Genomic DNA, 20398 nt, shown 5'->3' on the forward strand with positions numbered 1-20398 from the left:
CTGCCCCACTCATACTCGCATGTGCACACTCTCTCCCAAAAATAAAAAACAACAAACAAACAGAGTTGTTGGATAAAATATACTAACATTTTGTTTGATATACACTGCCAAACAGTCTTCCAGAAAGATGGTACTAATTTCAACTCCCATCAATAGTTGTCATTTCCCTAAACCCTTCTGAACCCTGGGTTTTGTTCATTTTTAAAAGTTTTACCTAATACCAAGAATGGAAAAGAGTACAGCATTACAGATTCTACAGACATTAAAAACAAGCTAGTTTGGGGGCACCGGGGTAGCTCAGTTGGTTAAGCATCTGGCTCTTAATTTCAGCTCACGTCATGGTCTCACAGCCCACATTGGGTTCTGTGCTGGGTACAGAGCCTGCTTAAGATTCTCTCTCTCTCTCTCTCTCTCTCTTTCTCTCCCCTCCCCACCTCTTCTGTCCCTCTTCTGCTCTTTCTAAAAAAAAAAAAAGAGGGCAGTTTGAACAACTTTCAGAACTTTTATTATTTTGAAAGTGTAGATAAATGGACATATTCCTAGAAGGAAACTTGCTCAAACTTATATGAGAATGAATAGTACATCTGAATAGCCCTGTATCTTTTAAGTAATTAAATCTACATTTAAAAACTTTCGCACAAAGGAACTCCAGGCCTCAAAGGTCTTCACCAAAGTATTCTACTAAGTATTTAAAGAAGAAATAACACTAGCCTCACAAAAATTCTTGCAGAGAATAAAATTCTTCAATTTGCTTTTTAAGGCCAGCATGGCCTTGGTACCAAAACCTCACAAGGACATTTAAAGAAAAGAAAACCACAGGCCAATCTCTTTTGGACATGACGATAAAGTTACAGGCACTATTAATAATACGGTGGCTCACTGCCAGTTATCTTCGTAACTGAGAAACATGCTAAATTTTAGTCAGAGGTCAGCGAAAAGTAAGAAGCAGTATCTCCCGTTAACCAAGTTGACGGGACTCCCTGAATTCTACTCATGGGCCACTTGGGAATCTGTGGACCCAGGTTAAAAGCCTGTGCGCTGAAAACCCAGGGCCGGAGGCCACCCAGGCGAACAGAACTCCAGTCCAAATGCTGATCCCGTCAGTTCAAAGCCTCAGTGAGGGCCTCTGTGCGAGGGATGCCACAGGCCTTCAAACGCTTTTTCGGTTGATTTCTTTTAAGATGACTCCTTTTGATTTTGCATTTCACACATTGCTTTGTTCTCCTTCCAATATGATTTTACTTTGCTTAATATAAAGGGCTTGACTAAACAGTTCAGTTCCTTTATTCCCAAAATAAATTCCCCTGATAACGGGACAGAATTGGCAAATCAAGCAAATCACCCCTTTGAAGATACCAGCACTATCTGACTACACGTTCGTGAACGGGACATTTCAAGCCAACGTAGATTCTGTGGCCGGCACTCTCCACAAGGCCAACCTGACTCCAGACCGGCACTCACGACACCCTTTGAAAGGTCACCTGAGAGAAACATAACAAGAGCGGGGGTGGCCTGGCTCCCATCCGCAGGTCTGGCACAGCCCGTGTGAGCAACGAGATCACTTGACCCCCTCTGGAAAGCTCAATGACCACGGCTCTCCTGCTGGGAAGACAACCAACTAAATTCAGTAACTGCCCTTTTACCACTTCCCTTGAATTCATCTCTATGTAAAGGAGGCAGTACTTTCCAAAATGTATCTTGATACTCAAAATCCAGGATTAACATTATTAATTATCAAACATTTAAACATAAAAGAACTACAAGGAATAAAGACAACAGACACCGATATATTAGGCTACCCAACTACCCAGCTCTAGCACATCTTAAAATCTTTCTGTATTTGTCCCAAGAAAACAGTTTGTAAAAACAAAAACAAAAAAACGTTCAATATGCCCGGAACTACTTATACAGCCATCCCTGATTCCACTCCCTTTCCTCCCTGTTGGGAAATAACCACTATGAGGCACCTGAGTGGCTCGGTCGTAGCATCAGACTTCAGCTCAGGTCATGATCTCACAGTTCGGGAGTTCGAGGCATCAGACTCTCTGCTGTCAGCTCAGAGCCTGAGACTCCCACGGATGCTCTGCTCGCCTCCCACCCCCCCGCCCTTCTCTGCCCCTCCTTCCCTCTCAAAAATAAACATTAAAAAAAGGAAATAACCACTATTATGAATTCGTTATTCACCATTCCTACGGATGTTTCTGTAGTTTTATTATATATGCATACATCCACAAACCACATGTAAACCGCTTTTGCAGGTTTTCACTTTTATGTACCGCATCACATTGTGCCGTTACTGTGGGGCCTGCTTTCTCATTCAATGTTACATTTTGAAATTTAGCTATGTTAACAGGCGTGGCTCTAGTTTATTCCTTTTAATTGCCTTATGTGACTTCATTGTTTAAGCATGCTGCCATTTGTTTATCTAAGACTTTGTTTTTATAAGATCTCTCCTAACCAGATCTCAGCCCAGATCCTCAAAAGCATCCACCTAGAAGAATCAAGTAGGCCTGTAAGAATGTGCTTCCTGGGGCACCTGGCTGGCTCAGTCAGTAACGCGTACAGCTCTTAATCTTGGGGTGTTGAGTTTAAGCCTCATGGTGGCCATAAAGTTTACTTAAAAAAGAAAGAAACCAATTAGTTTCCTTTTGTTTTGAATCATTTCTAGAAAATGAACACCCAGCATAAGGGAGAATAAGCTCCGTTCTGGGGAGGCTGCAGAGCTGAATCACCGGCAGGTGGGGCAGCCGTCTATTTCACCAGGGTAACTCTAAGGTGTAATTAAGCATTTTCCCCTTGCTGTGAAACAGCCAAATCTGCTTCTCCGGCCAAATCAGAAGGTCTACAAGTCACTAAAACCTTCTGATGCCTCAAAACTCCGCTTTTATTTAATCACACACCTAGGAAAAGTGTGTAAATGGTAAGAGTGAAACCCATCACTTCTTTCAGAATTTTGGAGATTAAAGCTGCTGGATTCTCTCATTTCTCACTGTTCGCAGTACGCAAGTACATATGAAGAGGGTGAAGAGTTAACAGTAAGGCTCAAGGAAACCGAATTTGTTATATAAATAACAGAGTATGAATTCTAAGAAAATGTGGCCTGTCAACTTGGGTGAGCCCTAAAATCTATCCTGTTAAATATGCCGCCTCTGGCAGAAGCAAAAAGAAGCATCTTTTGGAAAAATATGTTTGCTGTCTTTCAAGATGTAAATCTTCTGAGCTTACGGTATTCTCCAAATATTTCCTACGTTTCCTTTCAATGGAGCCAGAAGGACTACACTTAACTCCCGACTCTACTGTTTGGTAGGTCAATACCTACATCATATGGGCAAGTTACTTAACCTCTCTGAGACTCTGTTTCCATGGACATAAAATAGGGATTATAGGGGCGCCTGGAAGGGGCTCAAGTGTCTGACTCTTGATTCAGGCTCAGGTCATGATCTCATGGTTGCAAGACGGAGCTCGGCGTTGGGCTGTGTGTGCTGAGCATGAAGACTGCTTGGGATTCTTCCTCTCCCTTTCTCTCTGCCCCTTCCCCGCTAGCGCACTCTCTAGCTCTCTCAAAAAAAATACACAAATAAACCTCTTTTTCAAATAAAATAGGGGTTATAATACCTACATCTAAAGGTTCTTCGAGGATGAAATAAGATATGCATGTAAAGTACTTGGCATACAGTAGGCATAAAATAAATAGTTGCTTCCATGGCACGTTGTATATCCTCTTCTTAGAGCACTATGTTTGAGCACCTACGGTATACGGGCAGGTCTCGTCCATCTGTGCCTTCCAAGTACCCGGTGAGGGTGAATACACATAAGGTGCTACATAAGTGTCTCTGAATAAGTGAATTAGAAATAATAGAAATAATGAGAAGAAATGTTTACTGCACATTTAAGTACTTCGGTATGTTATACACATACATACATACATACATACACATATTATGCTGTTTAATCCTCATACTAATCCCAGGAAGCGTTAACTACTATAGAATCGAGGCTCGGAGAGATTAAGTTGTCAAAGTTCACCCAACTCGTAAGTGAGGGGCTGGAGTTCAAACCCAGGCCTGAGCCTTTGGAAGCTTCACTCCACTGACCGCATGCTGCTCGGGCAGCACCAGGGGCGGGGACAGAAGGTGACCGGCAGTGGACCCTCCGGGCGGCGGGAAGGGCCCTCGGGAAGGCGGCGCGGGCACAGCGCAGCGCGAGGAGCGAGCGCGGCCCGGGCCCTGCTCAGGACGCCCCGGACAGGGCACGGGAGGGCGGCCGGGGTCGCGCGAAGGGCTTACAGGCCCCACGGCACCGCGTTCTCATCTTGGGGCCGACGGGGAACCACCGAGAAAGAGCCCAGGGCCGTGCTCGGAGCCGGCGCCGGCAGCGCCGCGGGAAGGGCGGGAACGAGCCCGGGAGGCCGCAGGGAGAGACCCGGGGACCCGCCCTCCCAGGCCCCGGCTGAGGCTCCGGGCGGCTCCACGCCGTCCTCACCGTCGCGGCCCGCACAGCTGTGACCGCTCTGCAAACGGGGTCACACTTCCCGAACGAGGATTTCTTTCCCAGCAAAGTTTCTCACCTGTTTACGCCACCCAGCCGGGGAGCCGGCTCTGTCCTCCGCCTCCGGGGGGCCAGCACCCCCCCCCCCCCCCCCCCCCCCCCCCCCCCCCCGCGGACCCCGGGACCCGGGAAGCAGCCTCCCGCCCCCCGGAGCCCGGGCGCCAGTGCAGAGCTGGGCTTCGCCATTCCTGTCTCCGGGTGCTATTCTGTTCCTTTGTTCTCTTAGACTCCGTCAAGATAGTCGCTATTTTTACACTATTGTATAACTATGGGAGGCCGTATTTTAAACTCAAATGCTTATTTATCTCGTGTTTTTGTATTAGCTCTCTCCATATGGATACTCAAGATTAAAAGAAATTCTCAGCCCCAATTCTAAATCTGCAAAAAGATACACTGTACAAAATCTGTTTGGGTAAGTTCCTCAAAAAAAGAGTGGAGGAAGTCATAGGTTTGGTCTTTCAGAGCCCCTCCCGCCCCCACCTCTGCAAAATGCAGAGTAAATCTTCCCCTGCCAGATTGTAAAATGTCTTGGTCTTCTCTTCTGCTTAAATCATGACCAAAAATTTACTTCTGGGGGAGGGCTGGTACTATATTAAGCTTAACACCGCTTCACATTAAGGAGGCGATCAGAATTTAAGGAGAGTACAGAATCTAGAAATAGACCCACATACATATAGTCAATTGGTTTTTAATAAAAGTTCAGCAATACAATAGAGAAAGAATGGTCTGTTCAATAAATGAGGTGGAAACAATTGCAACATCCATATGCAAACAAATAAACTGCAATTCCTGCTCTTCAGAAGACATCAACATCTCACACCCATTAGGGGAGCTGCTGTAAAAAGACAGAAGATAACAAGTATTGGCAAGGATGTGGAAAATTTGGCATCCTTTCTTTTAATTAAAAATTTTTTTTTAATGTTTATTTACTTTTGAGAGAGAGAGAGAGAGAGAGAGAGACAGAGCATGAGTGGGGGAGGGAGGAGGTGGAGAGAGAGGGAGACAGAATCTGAAGCAGGCACCAGGCTCTGAGCTGTCAGCACAGAGCCCACCCAACGTGGGGCTCAAAGCCACATACACAAGATCATGGTATGTGATGAACCCGAGCCAAACTCGAACCTTAACTGACTGAGCCACCCAGGTGCCCCAATTTGGAATCCTTATATACCTGATGGGAATGCAAAATCATGTAGCTGCTGTATGGGAATACAGTATGGCTGGTCCTCAAAAAATTAAACATACAGTTACCATATGAGGGGTCCCTGGGTGGCTCAGTTGGTTAAACATCTGACTCTTGATCTGGGCTCAGGTCATGATCTTATGGTTAATCAGATCGAGCCCTGTGTCAAGCTCTGTGCTGATGGTGCAGAGCCTGCCTGGGATTCTCTCTCTCCCTCTCTCTCTGCCCCTCCCCTGCTTATGCTCTTTCCCTGGCTCTTTCAAAAATAAATAAATAAATATTGACCCAAAAACAAAAGAATTACCATTTGATGCAGCAATTCCACTCCTGGGTATATACCCATTCACAATGGCTAAAACACGGAAGCAACCTAGTGTCCACTGACAAATGAATAAATGAGCAAAATATGGGATATTTTATATACCGTACATACATAAATTTATACAATATGTATGATGCATATATACTTTATATGTAATATATATACATACATATACAATACAGTTGACCCCTGAAAACCATGGGTTTGAACTGTACGGGCCTACTTATATCTGGATTTTTTTACAGTATGGTACTGTAAATGTACTTTCTCTTATTTTCTCAGAGGTATTTTCTTTCCTCTAGCCTACTTTTTTGGAAGAATAGAGTATGTAATAAACATGACATACAAAATACGTGTTAACTAATGGTTCATGTTGTCAGTAATCCGTGCTGCCAACAGCAGGCTATCAGCAGTGTAAGCTGTTGTGGAGACAAAAGTTACACATGGATTTTCACAAGCGTCAGGGGATGGGTGCCCCTAATCTCTGAGTCATCCAAGGGTCAACTGTATACACGACGGAATATTATTCAGTCTTAAAAACTAGGGACATTCTAACAGACGCTACAACATGGATCAACCTTGAGGACGGTATAGTAAGTGAAATAAACCAGTCATAAAAAGACAAATACTGCCAGACTCCACTTACATGAGGTAGCTAGGACAGTCCAAATCAGAGACAGAAAGTAGAATGGTAACTGCCAGGGGCTGGGGAAGTAGGGAAAGGGGAGTTATTGCTTCATGGGGACGGCTTCAGTTTTACAAGATGAGAAGTTTTCAGCTTCAGTTTTACATCTGGAAACAGATGGCAGTAAAAGCTGCATGGCAATATGAATGCGCTGATGCCACTGACCTGTACGCTGCAAAACGGGGACGATGGTAAAATTTATGCTGTGTGTATTTCACTGCAATTTTAAAAATTGGAAAATAAAAGAAATTGCTAAGAAAACGAAAAGACAAACCAAAAACAGAGGAAACACTTGCGAAACATATTCAGCAAAAGAAGTGTATCCAGAATATACAAAGAACTTTCTAACTCAATAATAAGAAATCAATCCAAGTTTTAAAAAATGGGCAACCATTTGAACAGACAACTCACCACATAATTTATCGAAATGTCACGTAAGCACACCAAAGGGATCTCAGCACGGACAGCTGTTAGGGAAACACAAATGAAGACCGAGACAGGAGACCACCAGATGCCGACCACAATGGCAGAAACAAAGCTGACCGTGCCCAGGACCGACAGGATACGGAGCACTTGGCACTGTCACACGCTGCTGATGGAAACGCACGATGGGACAAACACTCTGAAAAATAGTTTGGCAGTTTTTTAATAAAGTGAAACATATTCTTTTAAACTGCGGTATTTCCACACCACTGAATGCTACCCAGCAATAAATGTGAGCAAACGACTGATATGTGCAACCATCCGGATGAGTTTCAGAAGCATCAGGTAAAGTGAAAGAAGGCAAACTCAAAAGGCTACGTATTGCAGGATTCCGTTAGTATATGACATTCCAGAAAAGGCAAAAAACAACAGGGAAGCGACCAGATCATGGCTGGGGGCAAAAGTAGAGGAAGAAGAGGTGCGATGGGGCCCAGGGGGTATTTGGAGACCGATGTTAATATTCTCCATCTTGACTGTGGGGCTGGTTTTATAGCTGCCTGAGTTTGTCCACACTCACAGAAATTTGTAACCTTGGGTTACACCAAAAAGAGTGATTTTTATTGTATGCAAATGTATCTCGATATAAAAATCAAACTGAAAAATTTTCAAAAGGAGAAGTCAGGCCTTTGGCAACGATGCAGGCTCTACTACAGAGCAGAAACATGAATGCTCACCAATCACTGTTTAAACACCTGATAGAGTTAATAAGCTCCTCGCATTACACACTGTTTGATGACTGCTATGAAATGTATTTGTTCTAACCAAAACCAAAATAAACAAGTTGAGCTGTTTCCTCAAAAAGGGGAAAGAAAATATGGCTCTGACTGAAGTCTATGGGATTAAGGTCAATGGTTTCTGACTTGAACATAAGTGAGCCAAATACTCAGAACAAATTTAATGACATGCAAAGCATGAAAGATGAATCTTCATCAGAATGCAGGAGGTATTATACACAACGTAAGGTACAGTATAAGTTCTTATTGGAATAGTGACTTCTTTCTGGTACTAAAAGGCTACATTTCATTCAAGCCATGTTGACAAGGTGGTACAGGTTGTTCTTCAAGATACGGTAAAAACATTCAAAGCTTGGGTTAAATACCAATTACGAAAAGTAAGAATATTATCAGTCATCAAGTGTTAAGCCACTTCTCTTCAGCTTAAAACAAATTTTTTTTAATGTTTTATTTATTTCTGAGAGAGAGAGAGACAGTGTGAGAAGGGGGAGGGTCAGAGAGAGAGGGAGACACAGAATCTGAAACAGGCTCCAGGCTCTGAGCTGTCAGCACAGAGCCCGACACGGGGCTCAAACCCACGAACCGTGAGATTATGACCGGAGCTGAAGTCGGCCGCCCAACAAGTCACCCAGGTGCCCCTCTCTTCAGGTTTTAAAGTGCTTTTAAGTACCAAGATTTTAAAACATTTTGGCAAATAGCCTTAATACTAATCATAATTACAAAGAAATCTTTCAGTTTTTAAATTGAAGCAGCTATCCAGAATCAAAATGAGCTATTACTCAGGTGATTACATAATTCTTAGCATCCATGCAGACACTGTTCATTATGCCCTGGTTCAGAGAACTAAGCTGCCAGTGTCTTCAGTTCTGATCCCAAATACAAAAATGTCCACATCCCGACCCAGTGCTACAAACAGGTCCTAAGCCTTTGCTCCATTATGCAGAGCCATAGAGGCAAATATTTGCTTAATTTTATTTGAAATATAGAACTGAATATCCATCCTCACTTTGTGAAGACAGAAAGATAAATGTTAAAAGACTAAAGAAAAGAAATTTAAAGAAAGTAGACTTTAAAAAGAAAGATAACTCATTAAAAATACTAAACTTTAAACATCTGATAAATCAATATCTGGAAAACAAATTTGAAGGTACATATTATACCTTTAACATTACCCAAGAGACTCCTTACAGTCCCTGACCTTGGCATCATACATTACTGACAAAGCAAGTGAGCAAAACACTTACTAAGACTATACATGTATGTCTAAATCCAGAATCACTGGTCCCCGGAGGGTGTCCCGACTTCTGCAGCTCCTGGCTGACAAGACCCGGGGACCCTTCGCATCATGGATCCTACCCCCCTGCCCGCCCCCCCGCCCCCCCCCCAGTAAGAGACCAAGGCGTCCACCTCACTTCGGGGTATATACCCAAAGGAAACAGAATCTGCCTCAAAGAGACATCTGCCGCCACCCCCCCCCCCCCCCCCAGAGGAATGGATGAGGAGGGGGCGGGGCGACGCCCAGACAATGGAATGTTACACAGCCATAAAAATGGGAATCCCGCCCTTTGTAACAACATGGGTGGCTCTTGAGGGATTCTGGTAAGTGAAATAAGTCAAGGACAATAAACACTGTGTGATCGCACTTATATATGGATTCTAAAAAAACCAAATTCATAGAAAAAGCGATCAGACTTGTGGTTGCCAGAGGCAGGGAGTGGGGGAGGTGGGCTGGGAGAATGTGGCCGTAAGGTACAAACTTGTAAACTTCCAGCTATAAGATAAATAAGCTCTGGAGATGTAACATACAGCATGATGAGCACAGTGAACACTGCTGTATGGTATATTTCAAAGTTGCTATGAGAGTAAACCTAAATGTTCCTATTGTGAGAAAAAAAGGTAGTTTTTCTGTTTTGCAACTATACTAAGTGAAGGACGTAACTTAAACTTACTGTAGGAATCATTCCATGATATATATGTCCATCAAGTCATCACACTGCACAACTTAAGGTTAAACAGTGTTGTATGTCAATTATATCTTTAAAAAAATTTTTTTTAAATGTTTTATTTCTGAGAGACAGAGTGTGAGCGGTGGCGGGGGTGGGGGGTGGGGGGGTGGAGTCAGAGAGAGAGGGAGACAGAATCTGAAACAGGCTCCAGGCTCTGAGCTGGCAGCACAGAGCCCGACGCGGGGCTCAAACCCACGAACCGCAAGATCATGACCTGAGCTGAAGTCAGACACTTAAACGACTGAGCCACCCAGGCGCCCCTATATCTTAATAAAATAGGAAGACAGAAAAGTAGGTAAGTAAGCACATGGATACATACAGCTACCTCGGGATTAAACTCGAAACTCTGTGGTCCCTCCTGAAAACCTAGCCCTGCTGTTCCAAATGGGGCTCATCTCCCTCCTGGTCATGCCAGCCACAGACAGTCTGGGACATGTTCCTGAAGCCTAAAACCTCCTTCCAGAGCAGGCAGCCTGCGGACTCTCCCAGTCACTGGCCAGCAAGCCATGTCTGGCGGTCATGAGTGCTAAATCCAGAGACAAGCTCCCTCATGTTCATGCTATGAAGACACTTCTATTTGCTTATTAAATAGACGATTTCTTGCTTGAGAAATAAAATGAAAGATATGAGTTTAAACATGCTTGCCAATCAAATGGAATAGTAGATCAAAAATATATTTAAATCAGGATACTATGAACTCTGATCAAAAATTCTGGCGTCAAGACCAAAGTTATGAAAGCATCTTTTTAAGGTTGTTTAAATGACAATTGTCACTGAAGCTCTACTGATCTAGCCTTGATTTCCCACTGAATTAATTATCATTCTCTTTTTAGGGGGCAATCAAGATTCTCAAAGCACTAACTCACTTTGACTTTTACATTGATCATAAGCACAATGTTGAAATACACCCTTAAAATGACAACATTCCAACTCCAGTCTTCCTTAAAACACTTAGTTTGGATCGGACTAAAAGCTAATCCGGGAACTTCTGCTTTCAGGAACACGGAGCAGACATACTTCGGGTTCTCTCCACCAAGGATAACTAAAAACCCTGGGCACTGTTTATAAAGTAAACATAAGAAGACTCTGAAAGGTGGAGAGAAGATAGACCGCTGGGGACTCTGAAACTTGAAATGACGCCGCAGAGATCTCTGGGGTTTCTCTCTCTCTCTCTCTCTCTCTCTCTCTCTCTCTTCCATCCCGGACTTAGCTGAAGAAGGTGGGTAAGGCGAACACTAACAGTTGCAGACAGGAGTTCCCTGAAAAGACTACTCTTTATAACCAAAGGACCGGAAAAGGGACAGTCTGGCGAGACAGAAAACTTCCAGACAATAACAGCTCTACGACAGCCAAACACCACACACACACACACACACACACACACACACACACACACACACACACACTCTGGAGTCCCAAGCTCATCTGCACCAGCAAAACCAGATGGGCACCTAGAACTCCACCCTCATCAGGGTGTGGGGGGCGAGGGTGGTGTCAGAGGCCAAGGAGGGAGCAGACTTTCATCCCTGACCCCTGGGAGGTGGTCTCCCGGCGGTGCCGGCGGGGCCCCTGCGGCCAGCCTGGACTCGCATCCCAAGCTGGCGGTCAGGGGTCCTCCTCCTCGCCCGCTGGCGTGGTGCCGGGGGAGGCCCGGAGAGGCAGGGCTCCCCCCACCCAGTGGCACTGAGACCGCCCCCCCCCAGACCCTGTGGGGGCTGAAACCTCCCGCCTGCCCAGCAGCGTGTCGGCAGAGGCCACGCAGAGACCCAGGACTTCTGGACCCGCCTGGCCTCGGGAGGCGGAGCTCTCCCTTCTCCGCTGGAGCAGTTTCAGAGAAGACCAAAGAAAACAGAAGGTTTAAGTAAGATCCAGAGACTCATAACACAGTATGAAAAGGTCAAGATTTCAATTGTAATTCGTGTATATCAAGAACCAGAAATTCTCCAACGGAATGAGAAAGGACACTCAACAGATGCTAATCCCAAGATGACAGAGAAATTATCCTTCTCTGATAAAGAGTTTAAAGCAGTGATGAGGGGCACCTGGGTGGCTCAGTCGCTTAAGCATCTGACTTGATTTCGGCTGGAAATCAAAAGCCTCCTTGGGATTCTCTCTCTCTCTCTCAAAATAATAATGAAAAAAAGCAGCTAAGATAAAAACAATTAGGAGCACTTTAAAACAAATGAAAATAGAAAGCCTCAGGAGAGAAGTACAAGATAAAAAGAAAACCTAAATGGAAGATTTAGAACTAAAAAATACAAAAATTGACACAAAAAGCTCAGTGGATGAGAGATATACAGCAGCACGGATGGAACTAGCAATACATCTATAAATAAATAAATAAATGAATAAATAAATAAACCTGAAGATACAACAACAGAAATTATTCAATCTGAACCGAGAGAGAGGAAAGAAGAACCGTCAGTACTGATAGGCCCATGGACTACCGCAAAGGACTTAACATTTGTGTCGTTAGAGCCCCAGAATGGGAAGAGAAACGGCAATGCTGGAAAGCACTTCAGGAAATAGTAGCTGAAACTTCCCAGATTTGGCAAGAGACACACGCTGCAAACTCAAGAAGCTGAGCAAATTCCAAGCAGGACAAACCCAGAGAAATCCACACCAAGACGCTTCATGACGAACCCAGCGACCGGGGCGGCCGCTGGGAAGGCAGCCTGGCAGTTTCCTCCACAGCCGGCGCCTCGCTTACCACGCTGGCCGGCACCGGTGCTCCTTGCTATTTACCCAAAGGAAATGAAAACCTGTGTCTACGGAAGAACGAGTACCCGGATGTTTGTGGCAGCTTTGTCCACAGCCACTCACACGTGGGAGCAAGCGGCACGTCCTGGCGCAGGCGAGCGGGCGTCCCTCCCTCGGAGCACTCTGTAGCACCAGAAAGAAATGAGCCTCGAAGAAACCGAGAGGAAGCTTAAGTGCGTATTACCCAGTGAAAGAAGCCAATGGGAACAGGCTACCTACTCTATGATTCCAACTGTGTAATATTCCGGAAAAGGCCAAACTAGGGAGACAGCAAAAAAAGATCAGTGGTTGCCGGGGGCTGCGGGAAGGGGATGAATGAATAAATAGAAGACAGAGGACTTTGGGGGCAGTGAAACTGTTCTGTACGATACTACAACGGTGGATTCATGTCCCCTCACATCTGTCAAAGCCCACAGAATGTACGACACCAGGCGCGTGCCGAAATGTAAGCTGTGCGCCTGGGGTGGTAACTGTGTCGACGCAGGGTCACAGGCAGCAGCGACTGCACCGCTCTGGTGCAGGGTCCTGAACGCGGGAAGGCTGTGCGTGTGTGCGGTCAGTGTTGTGTGACACTGACACACATAGCTTCTGCTCAGTTTTGCCATGAACCTGAAACTGCTCTAAAAACATAGTCTGTTTTTTGGGGCGCCTGGGTGGCTTAGTCGGTTAAGCGTCCGACTTTCGCTTAGGTCATGATCTAGCGGTTCGTGGGTTCGAGCCCTGCGTCGGGCTCTGTGCTGACTGCCAGCTCAGAGCCTGGAGCCTGTTTCAGTCTGTGACTCCCTCTCTCTCTGACCCTCCCCTGCTCACGCTGTCTCTCTCTCTCTCTCCTAGAAATAAATAAAACATAAAAAAAAAAAAATTTAAAAAAAATAAAAAAAAAAACAAAAAACATAGTCTGTTTTTAAGAAATACACTGAAGTCAGTGAAAATGAAAAAGCAGCATTAAAATTTGTGGGACGCTGCAAAAGTAGTAAGAGAAAAATTTGTGGCCCTAAGTGCATACAATAGAAAAGAAGAAAAGTCTCAAATCAATCTAAGCTCCCTTCCGAGAACCAAGAAAAAAGAGCAAAACAAGCTGCAATCAAGCAAAAGGAAGGAAATAAGAAGGAACAGAAATCATTGAAGACATAAAAGCACAGAGAAAATTAATGAATCAAAGAGCTGTTTCTTTGTAATGATCACGAAAACGGAGAAATCTCTAGCAAGATTGACAAAAACTACTAATATCAGGAATGAAACAGGGTATATCACTTCAAATCCTACAGGCACCAAACAGATAATATGGGAATAATATTATGAACAACGCTACACATATATTTGTCAACTTATATGAAATAGTCAAATCTTGAAAATAAAAGCACCTATGACTTAGCTAACGTGAAAGAGATTATTTGAATAGCTCTATAACTGTTAAGGAAATTGAATTTATAATTAAAAACTCTCCCCCAAAGAAATCTCAAGACCCAGATGATTTCACTGGAGACTTAACACCTATTCTGCATAATCTCTTCCAGAAAAAAAGAAGAGAGAGAACACTTCCCAACTTGTTTTGTGAAGCTGACACCAATACAGATAAAGGCAATATAAAAAAAAAAAAAGGAAAGGAAAGAAACTATAGACAAATATCACTCATGAATACAGATGTAAAAACTCGTAAGAATATGTTAACAAATAGAATTCCTCAGTATATAAGATGCATGACTGGTTCAATATTCAAGAATCCATCAATGTGATCTACCACCTTAGCAGACTAAGGACAAAAACTCACAGGAGCCTATCAGTTGATACAAAAAAATCCCACATGACTGGGGCGCCTGGGTGGCTTAGTCGGCTGAGCGTCGGACTTTCGCTTAGGTCATGATCTCGCGGTTCGTGGGTTCGGGCACCGCGTCAGGCTCTGTGCTGACTGCCAGCTCAGAGCCTGGAGCCTGCTTCAGTCTGTGACTCCCTCTCTCTCTGACCCTCCCCTGCTCACGCTGTCTCTCTCTCTCTCCCCTAGAAATAAATAAAAATATTAAAAAAAAAATCCCACGTGACAAAATAATAACATCCTTTTAAAAAATTCTTTTAAAAGTTTATTTATTTTGAGAGAGTGCATGGGAGGGGCAGAGAGAGAGAGAGCAAATCCTAAGCAGGCTCTGGGCTGTCACTGAGGAGCCTGATGCAGGGCTCAAATTCACAAACAAAACAGGAGATCATGACCTGATCCAAATGTAGTCCAGAGTCAGACATTTAACCGACTGAGCCACCCAGGCATCCTCCCCACCAAATAATAACATCCATTCTTGATAAAAAGCTTTCATAAAAATAGGAAGATAGGGAAACTTCCTCAACCTGATAAAGACACAAAATTTAAAAAAATAAAAAAAAAAGCCCTATAGCTGACATTATAGTCAATGGTAAAGACTGGGAAGGCTGTCCAATCTCCCCACTATTATTCAACATACTCTGGAAGTTCTAGTGAGTGCGATAAAGCAAGAAAAAGAAATAAAAAACATACAAATCAAAAATGAAGAAATATAAATGTTCTTATTTGATATGCTTGTCTATCTAAAAAGCTGCAAGAAATCTACAAAGCCTCTTACAACTAATAAGTGAGCTCAGCAAGGTCATAGGATATGAAACAAACATACGAAAATTAAATTCTATTTCTATATACCAGTAATGGACACTTGGACCAAAGTTAAAAGAACAATATGATCACTTAAAACAAGCTAGAGAAACATTTAAATGTAAATCTAACAAAACATCAACAGGACTGATATGCTGAAAACTATACAACCCTGATGGAAAGAATCAAAGAACATCTAAATAAATAGAAAAACAATGTGTTCGTGGATTAGAAGACTCAACAGACTAAAGATATCAGTTCTCCCCAAATGTACACACAGGTTTAATTCAATTCCTATCAAAATCTCAGCAAGAAAAGGAACAAAACTTGGGGAAATCAGTGCGTCCCATTTCAAGATGTAATACACAGCTCTGGTAGGTCAGCAGGGCCCACAAGCCGGACAGAGACCCATGCGGGGCGCCTGGGGCTCAGGGCACGATCTCGAGGTCCGTGGGCTCGAGCCCCGCGTCGGGCTCTGTGCTGACAGCTCAGAGCCTGGAGCAGCTTCAGATTCTGTCTCCCTCTCTCTCTGCCCCTTCGCTGCTTGTAATCTATGTCTCTATCTCAAAAATGAATAAACTAAAAAAAAAAACTAAAGAAAAAGAGACCCACACTAATATGCTGAACCGATTTTTGATACAGATACAAAGGAAATTCAAAAGAGGAAGGAGAGCCTTTCCAACAATTTATGTCTAATTGCTTCAACAGCAAAAAACGGACCTAAGTTTCTCATCTTATAAAAAAATGAACTCAGAATGGATGGTTTGCTATTGCAAGCACTGTACCCATCAGTGACAACCCCTGCACACGCTTCTTTGATCCCTAGGAGAAACACCCTGCAACAGAAGCACAACTTTGAAGGTACGGCCACCATCGCTGATTGGCTGAACAACGCTGTTCCCACCGATTTCTAATCATCTGCCTCCCATGCAGAGGCTGGAAAAGCTGGAGAGCCGCTTGCTTGCAGCGAGGGGTGACCATGTGACCCAGCTCTGGCTAAGTAAACATCCCCAGAAGTCTGCTGAGCCGTCCCCAAAACGTTTCTGCTTTCCAGGTAAAGGGGACAGACAGGACTGGCACTGTCCCTTTTTCCTGCCCGAAGGAGGCTGCAGGGTTTGGAGGGGAGGCGGCCATGTTACAGCACGAACAGAAGCCGGAGAATCATGGTGATGTCAGTCCTGCCATCCACGGGCTGCGGAGCCCAAGCCAGCGGGAGCTGCCCTCCAGACTTGGCTGTGTGGGAATGAAGTCCTACTGGTTTGAGGGTTTGCTGTTACTTGCAGCCAAACAGGTTCCTAAGCGATTCGGTACTGAACTATTCTCTAAAAAGTCTTTATTTCTTTCTCTCTCCAACAAAAGTCTAGAAGAGTATCCATTTCCCAAAACTTTTATTTACTTTGAATGTTGCCAGCCATTTAAATGTTTCAGCAAGCTGGTGCTTGCAAGTCGTGCACAGGAGGTGGAGCACCGCGTGGTGTGTTTACTGGACTCGTATCTTCCACGCTAGGACTTGCTGCCCACTTTCCCACTGCCCTGGGTAGCTCTGCCTATTGATTTGTAAGAGTGAATTTCTAGACAGCGGAGCAGGTTGAGCTGAGCTCCCAGGGAAATCTGTCTCTGCATCTTTGTACTGTCACCCAAATCAAACACAACCCAGACATAAATCTTCCCTGACAGGCCAGGCTGTCGGTGGCAATCATGACAGTCATCTCCAAGAACCGCACCCCCACGTGGCAGTGTGTCAAGAGGTAACTCAACTGTGCAAACACCATAGCCAGCATCTAGTATTTTTGTTTTAACCCACCTATCAAACCACAAAAGCAGTCATTATTATTCCCGTTTTACGGAATAAATGATAAAATAAACTTTTTTAACACCAGTAGTCTCTTTCCTCCCACAAAAACTCACAACATTTCAGGCCCCGTAGATAAAAACAAAATGATTGTTTACCTAAAATTTAAATCATGTAAAATATACTGGGCCTATCTAAACAGATCAGCATGCTTAAGCTAGAAACATTGCTGAACCCGTTTAGTGATTTATGAATGTGAAGACGCTGTTCCAAATTCTGGCTCTGAACTTTACTGTCACATTGTAACTGACCACTTTTTTCCATTTTTTAAAGTGAAAAGCTGAATCGAGTCCCTATTTAACGTTCCAGCAAGAGGAATGCAGGAGCTAGCCACCCCACCCCAGAGCAGCAGGCACTGGCCTAATCAGACACCCATCGGCCAGCCTGACACTAGAAAACAAACAAAATAAGCTGTTAAAGATGATAAAAGATCGCCATGGAAAGTAATGTAAGCAGGTTGAACAGAATAAGCAGCAGCCTCGGCCACCGGTGCGCGGCTTGGATTCTGGACAGACTGACCCTAAAAAGCCCAGCAGCTGGAGGGAGAGAGAGGTGGGGGGACCCCACCCCTAGACGCGGGCTGGGGCGGCCCTGACAAGCACTTCCCGGCCTGGCGCCCCACCTCTCTTCCTAAGAGCAGTGGACTTGCCTGGCAAAGCTCGCCCCAAACTCGACCCGGAGCGGCTGGGCGGCAGGGGCAGCGCCCACCTTCCCGCCGCCCACTGGCCTCCGCGGGAGGACGCCCCCGGCCCGCCGCCTGCCCGGGGCGCGCGCACGGACAGCGCCCCGGCGCGGAGGCCAGGCCGGCTCTGAGCTGCCCGCTCGGGCCCCAGGGGGACAGGCTGACCCGAAGCGCCTCCCCGCGGACTTCGCGGCCAGTTTGCGCGGCACGGAACCCGCCTGCGGCGTCTGAGCTCCAATTCTCCGCGAAAGAAGACGCGTCTGCGGACACGTCACGTTCACGTTCACGTTCACGTTCACCGACTACGAGAGCGCAAAGGCGCTGACAAGTCCATGGGCTGGGGGTGTCTCTGGTGGCTTCTCGCATCTTCTGGTGGGCCTCCCCAGCAGTCCCTGCTTGGAAGGGGCTTGCCCCCACCTCCACCCCATGTGCGCTGATGGGCTGCACACCCACCCCACTGGCACAGCAAGGGTCACAACACGGAAAGAAATCCGGTTCCTTCGCAGAGTCGGGTAGCCCGGCTAGCCGGGGGTGGGGGTGGCGGTCGTGGGGGGCTGCTCCGACACCAGTCCAGGTGTTTGGGGGACACGCCGCAGGAAGAGACGGACGCCAGCCTGACTCCCTGGCCCTTCCAAACCTCAGGACAGTCACTGGGGCGGTGAGCAGGGCCGCACGGGAAGGGGACGTGCAGTGTCCGAGAGGGACAGGGGCAAAGGGAGAGGGCGAGAAGGAAGCAGAAGAGGGCGATGGGGTCAATGCGCCAGAACGAAGGCCGGCCCTGCAGCGCAGGGAGAGGGGCGCCGCGGCACCCCGGGACCCCTGCTCTGTTAGCGGCGCCCTCAGGGGCCCCGGGAGAGCCAGGCCTGCAAACGCTCCCAGCAGGCTGTGGTCACGGAGAGAGAAGCCGAGAAACGCGGGGCGGCTTAGGCAATGCCCCCTCCCCCCGCACTTGCACAACCAACTACAACACCCAGGCACACAGCCTGGCTGGTGCACACAGACGGCGGGCACGGCACAGCTTCGTGTGCGAGTGCACAACACATACAACCTTCCAGTCCGAGGACCCGAGGTCTTCCACCTGCCAGCTGGTGGGGCAGGCACGCGATGCGCGCGCACACACACACACACACACACACACACGCGCTCTCTGCAGGCTCACGCTCATGCAGACACACACATCCTTACTCCACAACCTCTTGGCTGCACACCATCCTGTACATAGGGTACACACGGAACCTCGTGGCCTAAACCATGCACCCGCGACCTCTCCGTGCGCGCACAGACGCCCTTACAGTCTCAGCTGGCGTGAGCACACACACGTGCAAGTGCACACACACTCAGGATCCGCCAGGCACACGCATGCACTCACAACTTGTCAGGTGCGCAGCGTCCTCGGCACCTCTTGGTCTCATGCACACACAAAACCCACAGGGCACAAGCACTCACAACCTGCCGGCAACACGCGCGCACACGCGCGCACACACACACACGCGCGCTCCCAACTTCTCCGTTGAGGGACCGCAAACCTAAGCATGCAGCGCGTCAGGGTCACCGCCACACACGCCCCCCCGCCCCCACGCGCCCTCCCGCGCGGGCGCACCCCTCCCCCAGGCCCGTGCGGGCGCGCGGCGGCCAACTCCGGCGGCGCGGGGAGTGCGTCGGCCCCCCGCCCGCGCCCCTGCTCACCTTTCTCGCCCGCGCCCCGCGCGCGGCCCTCGTCCTCCTTGGGGTTGGTCACCTGGGTGATGATGGCCGGGCCGTCCATGGGTGCGCGGCGCGGCGTCCGCCCGCCGGCCCGGCCCCCCGCGAGCCAGGCGCGCGGGGGCGCGGCGCGGGGGGCGCGCGGGGCCGCGGGCCGGGGGGGGCGCTCGCCGCCGCCGCCGCCGCCGCCGCCTGGGCGCGCCCGCCGCCCGGCCCCGCGCTCAGGGAGAGGCGGCCCGGGCCCGCGCCCCAGCTCCCGCCGCCGCCGCTGGGCCCGAGCGGCCGCCGCCTCGTCACCATGAACCCCGGAGCCGCGCCCGGGAGAGCCGCGCACGGGGAGGCGGAGCGGGAGGCCGGGCGCCGCGGGAAGCGGGAGCGGCCGGGGGGGAAGGAGCGAGCGCCGAGCGCGGGCGGGAGGGCGGGAGCGAGGGAGAGAAGGAGGGCGGGCGGGTGGGTGTGTCCCGGCCCCGGGACCGGCCCCCGCCACCGCCCCCGGCGCTGCCCGGCGGCCTCGGGGGGCGGGGGAGACGGAGGGCCGGGCGGGGGGGGGGGGCGAGCGCGCGTGTGAGGGGGTCCCGGGCGGAGAAGCGGGGCGCAGGGCTGGCGGGGCGGCAGATCCGGGGCGGCTCTGGGGGTAGGCGCGGGGGGCCCGGGGCGGGGGAAGCGGCGCGGGCAGGAGTCTGGCCGGCGCCGGGGGCTAAGCGGGGCCCCAGGGCGTGCGTGCGGGGTCCGGAGGGGTGTGCGCTGCGGGGCCCGGGGGCCGCGGGGGGCTCGCACGGCTGCGGGAGTGAGTTTGGGCCCTGAGGAGGGACGTTTACCGCGAGAGGGCTG

At 48.0% G+C, this 20398-nt stretch overlaps 1 protein-coding gene across 3 annotated transcripts in view; it reads right to left on the reverse strand.

The window, feature by feature from the left end:
* The window catches only part of CTDSPL (CTD small phosphatase like), a 116706-nt gene extending 97075 nt beyond the window's left edge, over positions 1 to 19631 (reverse strand). For all 3 annotated transcript variants that reach the window (XM_039237246.1, XM_039237248.1, XM_039237247.1), the window contains exon 1: positions 19553 to 19631. In XM_039237246.1, the coding sequence (XP_039093177.1) occupies positions 19553 to 19631 (79 nt within the window). The remainder of the gene's footprint in view (positions 1 to 19552) is intronic.
* Between the last annotated feature and the right edge of the window lie 767 nt (positions 19632 to 20398).

Source organism: Hyaena hyaena, unplaced genomic scaffold (assembly GCF_003009895.1).
Source record: "Hyaena hyaena isolate Hyena2069 unplaced genomic scaffold, ASM300989v1 scaffold_121, whole genome shotgun sequence".
NCBI lineage: Eukaryota > Metazoa > Chordata > Mammalia > Carnivora > Hyaenidae > Hyaena > Hyaena hyaena.